The 6,369-nt window shown below is 48.0% G+C and overlaps 1 protein-coding gene across 2 annotated transcripts in view; it reads left to right on the top strand.

Moving 5' to 3' along the window:
• Window positions 1-525: 525 nt before the first annotated feature.
• The window catches only part of LOC144137439 (uncharacterized), a 42,931-nt gene continuing 37,087 nt past the window's right edge, over window positions 526-6,369 (top strand). For both annotated transcript variants that reach the window (XR_013315674.1, XM_077669471.1), the window contains exons 1-2: window positions 526-658; window positions 4,233-4,437. Coding sequence is in view for 1 of the 2 variants with exons in the window: in XM_077669471.1 (XP_077525597.1) it covers window positions 4,394-4,437 (44 nt within the window). In the remaining variant the exon portion in view is untranslated. The remainder of the gene's footprint in view (window positions 659-4,232; window positions 4,438-6,369) is intronic.

The following is a 6,369-nucleotide window of genomic DNA, read 5'->3' as shown; positions in this document are numbered from 1 at the left end:
CACACAAATCTCTTCCAAGAAAGCCCGAACGCCACTTACGCGCGCTCTTCCCACAGATACGTTCCCCCATCCTATCCGGCTCCACCCCATTTTAACCGCCAGAACTCCCCGCTTTGCGAATTTGGCGGCGAACCAGAAAGTTGCGCCACATGGCTGGCGGGTGTGATCAATCACCACTGCATCCCGACAAGCTGCAACCTTGGACTGCCGAGCTTCGGCAGAGCGCCTTTGCGAGCACCGGCCTGGATGACCAGCTTCGGCTGGCGGGCCGAAGCTGCAAAACATCTTGGACTAAGTACGCCTCCTTAAAGCTTCGATACAAGCCCACCTCTTGACTTCAATAAACATTTATTCTCGCTTTCAGGCATCAAGCGCAATCTAATTTCAAAATACGCGCGTGTGGTTACGTCCCGCTTCGAGCAGATGAGATATGGTGGCTAGAGGGGTGGCTAGCCACCATACTGCAGATAAGCCAAGATAGTTTGGCCAATCGTAGCCAATCACGTGACATCGGGTGAGTAGGCATTTTGTTTTTCGATGCCATTTAAAATAAATGTTAAGTGGTGGCGTGTTGCCGGCGAAGTACCGTTTCAGAGTTGATTTTTCCGTTTACTCGTCGTTGGAAAGGCACCGAGGTCTTGTAAATGTGTCCTGTCAGGTAAGTAGAGCGCTGATAAGCACAGGAAGCGTCCAAAAATGCTCCTGTCTCGCGTTGTTCGTGGGCATGATCGTGGCTTGATTGTTGAGGGGGGCCATTGTTTGACCTGAACGTCGAACTGCGTCTCGCGTTCTTCGCGCGCATGACCGTGGCTTAATTGTTGAGGGGGGCCATTGTGTGATTTATCAGACATGTACTTGGTCGGTCATGGTGGAGTAACATTGTCCACCTCGTTACCGCGCGCGGTATCACTGCACGTGCACCGAAAGCAAAAGCTATCTTTGGCCGCGCTCACGTTCACGAGCCGCAAGGTGTCCCGGAAAATGGCCGCAGCTCGAGCTTTCTAGTGCGAATTTCCTAAAATGGCTTCGCTGCGAGGATAACACTATACTTTTTTGAGTTTAGCATCCGGTTTTGACCACGATAACGGAGTTCCTCTCCTGTGTATCGTTCTATCGCCCCGAGCGTGCGCTATCAGCGTGCAAGATGGGAGATTACAACTGTACGTGTGTGGAGCTGTCAAGCGAATGGCGCGATAGCAAGGCTTGTGGCTGCCAGATAGCAAGGCTTGTGGCTGCCAGATAGGTGGTGCGTGAGAGCGCTCAAACTTTACACAAACGTCGCATTTTGTGGTCTGTTTCTTCTGTAGCCAAAAACACATGCAAAGTTGTGTCCTAGGTTTTTTTATTTGTAAAAAAAAAAACCTGTTCATTTGTAGGTGCAGAATAAGTTTTTGTGTTTTACGTGCATGTGCACAGGGGAAATATCTATCCCGCCATCTTTTCCCCCCTGGGCGAGAACTGGGTTTTAATCATTAAAAAAAAAAAAGCAAAACAAGAAACAGTACGCGTGCTACCGTTGTTCTTGAATGCAATAGATTGTAAATTAAAACGTGTGCAAAATGTCAGAGTGTCAGAGAGATTTTTCAGTCTAGAAATAAAAAATGTTCATAAAGGGGCTCACCGATTGTTGCAGCATGCTGTATTTACAATCTAAGAAGTTTTGAGCACTACGCATGCTTGTGTAATTGTTGCAGGTTTTTCCCACCCCCGTGAAGTTTCGCGTGGGAGTCTACAGTGCAGGGATTACACAAGAATCTTGTATTGTTGGGGAGTGTTTCCTGCAACGAGGAATATGCGCCATCTGGCTCAAATTGGCGCCATTTTGAGGTTCTGGGGCCTGTTCTGGAGCAATTTTTCGTGCTTTGCCATTGTGTTTGACGTCTGCAATCAGTATTGTGTGCAAATGTAAATTTGTAACTAAGTGCTGTCTAATTCTCGCCCTTGGCTAACAAAAATTACAAAGCAGCTTTCTATTGTTGTAAGTCAACGGTATGAAAACAGCAGTTACCTTTGTGAAAATGACATAAAATGTAGGGCTGAAAAAAAAATTACGCCCACCTCCCCTCACGGGAACCCTGGTGTGATGCAACGCATCTTGGGGGGTTCCATTGGCGTTTCCGTCGTGTTGATTACGCTTATACCGTCGCATCAAGCAATCGTCGAGTACTGCGAGAGAGTGCAAGCGTAGCATGGACGACCGTCGACTGAGACCGCCGGAGCGCGGCATGCCGCTTTACATTCACAGCGCTCGAAGGAGAGGAGAGCGCGGAGAGAGAGAGTACTGCACATGCGCAGCGCCGCCCACCGGCGCCTAGCAATGGAGTGAGAGCGCGCTGCGCCAACCCGCAGCTGTTTGGGAGAGAGTGTTCGCTATAGGAGAGGAGGAGAGGCGCAGCTGTGCGGACGCCGCCGCACAGACGCAGGAAGGACAGAGGGGCGAGCATGACATGCATTGCATCTAAAAATCTACAAGGACATCTAAGCACTAGTCTTTGATGTAGTGAATGCCAAAGCATGCTTATTGTTAAAAGGATGTGCCGAACTTGAGGCACGTTTGTGGTTCCTTCCTAATGTGGCTACAAGTACGGATTCCTGGGTGAGTAGGTGTTGCAATGCAGAACAATTCATAGCGTATGCGGACGAGGACAAGGAAGGAGAACTGACACCAAGGAGCGCTACTTTCAACTGGTTTTTATTGGAAAGACACATCCACACTTTTTGCCCTCTTACCGCCATTGCCCACGTGTTGCAGCCATGCGAAGAAAAGCCTACTCCTTATCTGTGAAAGTCGCCAACGGCACGCTTACACACGTCGACCCTGCTCTCACAATCATTTCTGCCTCCATAATCTCTCCTACCGACTGCTCTCTCTGTTTAGCTTGCACCACGCATGAATCAAACAGTGGCACGCAGCCACAGTTGTGGCAGTGGACAGACAATGGCCATCCTGGTGGTTGCTAACGTTTTGTCCGTGCCCTCTCAAGCGGTCATTGACACATCGGCCGGTCTGCCTGATATATTGCTTTCCGCATGACAGCGGAACTTCATATACCACTCCTACCGCACATTCTGCAAAGGGCGTCTGATGATGTTTTCACACACTACAGGCTTTTTGCGGTAGGGATTAGTCATTTTGATGGGCTGGTTCATTTTGTTAGGGGCAGACAGGACTACTTGACATTTATTCGAATGGCAATCTTTTTTAGACGGCAGAATGTATTTTGCAAATATGGAATCACTGCTACTTCCTTGTTATCAGCTTTCTCTGACTGCCACGTTTCAGCCTTAATGTTCTTGAGTGTGCCCTCGGCTACAGAAACAAGGACACCCGCGGGGTACCCAGCTGTATGGAGGCGTTCTGATTGCCTGCTAAAGCTAGATTGCATAGCATGTAGGCACAATTTTTGAAGGGCATTTCTAAAACACGTACTAGCGATCTTGGTTAGTTCAGAGTGAGCCGAATGGTAGGGTAACAAAGGCTTGTTCGCCCGCGGGTGGTACACCCAATACACATGGTGCTCCGAAAGGGTCAGTTAGAGGTCAAGGAATTGCAGCACATTGCTCTCCAGAACTTCATGTGTTAATTCCAGCCGTTTAAAGCAGTTTCGAAACAGGGCTAAAAGCTTATCGACAGCCACGATTAACTTCACCATAATCTGCTTGGTCAAACAGTCCATTCAGAAACAGTGGAATTTCGGCGCAAGGCAATGTCAGGCATATGATGTGGCTCATTAGTTTGGTCTGTGCTGTGCCGTAGCGCTATGCAAACCTGAAATTTGGCATTGCGCGAGGCCATGGTGCGGACCCCATTTTTAGTAAGTCGAAAAGTGTGCCCGTTGCTGCTGTGAGCTGCGTTCGTTTTGTTGGCAGCGTGGATTAGTCATGCGAGGGAATTCCGGTGAAGGAGCATAATGATTGCCTTGCATAGAGTGCTTGATCACGGCACTCGCGCACCACAACACGTGATGACACTCCCTCGGCTTTCTGATATTCCAGAAAAGAAAAGAAAAAAAAAACATGGGTGCCCAGCAGAGGCAAGCAACAGATCACTGTGTGACAAGGCAACGTTGCTGTTACAGGCGCAGAGAGAAAGGGCCTAAAGTAAGCACAGAACAGCCTCCATTTGTACGGCGTGCATGTTTGTTTAGTTGCTGGAACAAAGTGTCCTGGTGGGCTCTGTAAAAGTGTGTCATTGCCCCCCTTCTGAGAAGCCCAATCTTCGCCGTCCCCAGGTTCTGCAGCCTGTTGTCGGGAGAGCCAAGACGTATGGGCCCCAACCAGGTGCCCAGAGACATTGCATTGCCAGTGCCTGCACCTGGGGCCCATGGTTCAGTCTGGGGCCCATGGTTCAGTCTTCGGGCTTCGCCTGTCCCGTGACTGAGGTGCACGCCTGATGAGTGCCCCCCATGCTGGTCATCGCTACCAACCACGCTTCAAGTAGGCGGATTTTCCATTCAGACACCCTCTTCTATCCCTGTTCCCTTCAGGCTGCCTTTAGGAGGAGGAAAGACAAAATGCAAGTTTGGCTCATTCAGAAGTCTGCTGTACGCGTTAATAGTCATGCCAGTGTAAAGAGCCAATCTTGATAAGAAGGGAAACAGATGAGGTCGTAGCAGTTCACCAGTGGCTTATTTTGCTTTGCCCATAAAATGGTGGCCACTGAAAAAAGCTGCCGTTAAGAAACATGCCTAGTGTTGGTCGCAGAGATGGTTTTGGCCAGAGTGAATTTCAGAGCCAAAGAAACGGAACTACCCACCATGTGGCTGGTAGTGCCATGTCCAAATTTTTGTTCTTTAATTTTTTTGTAAGTACCACTCTCCCCCTGAACTGAAATCCAACACACACACACACATGCACGCGCGCACATGCACACACGTGTACGCACACATATTCGTTGCTGCGACAACGCGGTTGCTAGCGCACCGCATCGATTCCCACGTCGATTGGCGAATGTTTTTCGAGACTTTGGTTTTTATTTATCCCTGAATCACAAAAAATCACAATTGCCTTATTTGGCGCTACTAAGCACCTTCAAGTAGGCGAATTGCACTGGCAATGAGGACTGCATCTTTGAAGCGTGTCTGCATATCATATACAGGGTGTCCCACCTATCATGCACCAAGATTTAAAAAAAGAGCAATGGCTTTACGCGAACAAAACCTAGTGCATAATGTTTGCGGTACTGTGGAGAAGCGGATAGTAATTTTTTTGTTAATGATGCTTAACTAATTAATTGTAATTAATTATCTAACTCGAGAAGTACTGTTCTAATCACTGAAGTGTCAATGAGGCGCTTGTAGGTACCCACAAGGGGCATCTAACTGCGGTATTTTCAACGACGAACTAATTGCGTACTCATTTATTCTGACTGATAAAGGAAACCCGCGAAATATGAAAAATACCACGTGACGACGCTTACGCGCGCATTGTAAAGCAGCGTCCCCAAACAAAGCTGATTGAAAGCAACTGCTTCGCGTGTTACCCGCCCGAAGAGACAGCGCATCACCTTGATAATAGCATGCATGGAAGGAGCAGCAGCAGCAAGGTTCGCGGGGTGCGTGTGCAGATAAGGCACAAACTCGGTCGCGATTTATTCTTTCTTTCTTTTGTTTATTTCATTCTGGCTAACTCAGAGGCAGCCTGTTTGAGGGCATTGCTTTACGGTGCGCGCTAATGCGCGCGGAGGCGCCGTCACGTGGTATTTTTCATATTTCGCGGGTTTTCTTTATCAGTCAGAATAAATGAGTACGCAATTAGTTCGTCGCTGAAAATACTGCAGTTAGATGCCCCTCGTGGGTACCTACAAGTGCCTCATTGACACTTTACTGATTAGGACAGTACTTCTAGAGTTAGATAATTAATTACAATTAATTAGTTAAGTCTCATTAACGAAAAAAATGCTGCCCGCTTCTCCACAGTACTGCAAACATTATGCATTAGGTTTTCTTCGAGTTACACCATTACTCTTTTTTTAAACATTGGTGCATGATAGCTGGGACACCCTGTATGTATATATATATATATATATATATATATATATATATATATACAGTCGACTCTCGTTACAACGGACCTCGATAATCCGGCGAAATCGCTTTATCCGATGTCCGTAATATCCAAACTTCGCCGCGGGGGGGGGGGGGGGGGGGGGGGGTAGGCGCCGTCGCCGTATAACGTTTTTTCGGCTCACTAATGGTAGTTCTGCAAGTATTTGCCGATTATAAATTGCGCAGTATTGTTAAGAACGACGTAAATCACTAACAGGGGTACTTTAGAAAGTTGCTGTGCATGTTCTACTTCAATGAGCGAGGGCCATTAGTGGGTGCAGGAAGGCGGCGGTGACCGCTGAAATATCGGCGGCATGAGCGA

This window comes from Haemaphysalis longicornis, unplaced genomic scaffold (genome assembly GCF_048455015.1).
Source record: "Haemaphysalis longicornis isolate Haplotype H1 unplaced genomic scaffold, Haemaphysalis longicornis Haplotype H1 scaffold_1, whole genome shotgun sequence".
NCBI classification, from domain to species: domain Eukaryota; kingdom Metazoa; phylum Arthropoda; class Arachnida; order Ixodida; family Ixodidae; genus Haemaphysalis; species Haemaphysalis longicornis.
The sequence above is the reverse complement of the archived record's forward strand: the minus strand, read 5'-3'. Positions and strand labels throughout refer to the sequence as shown.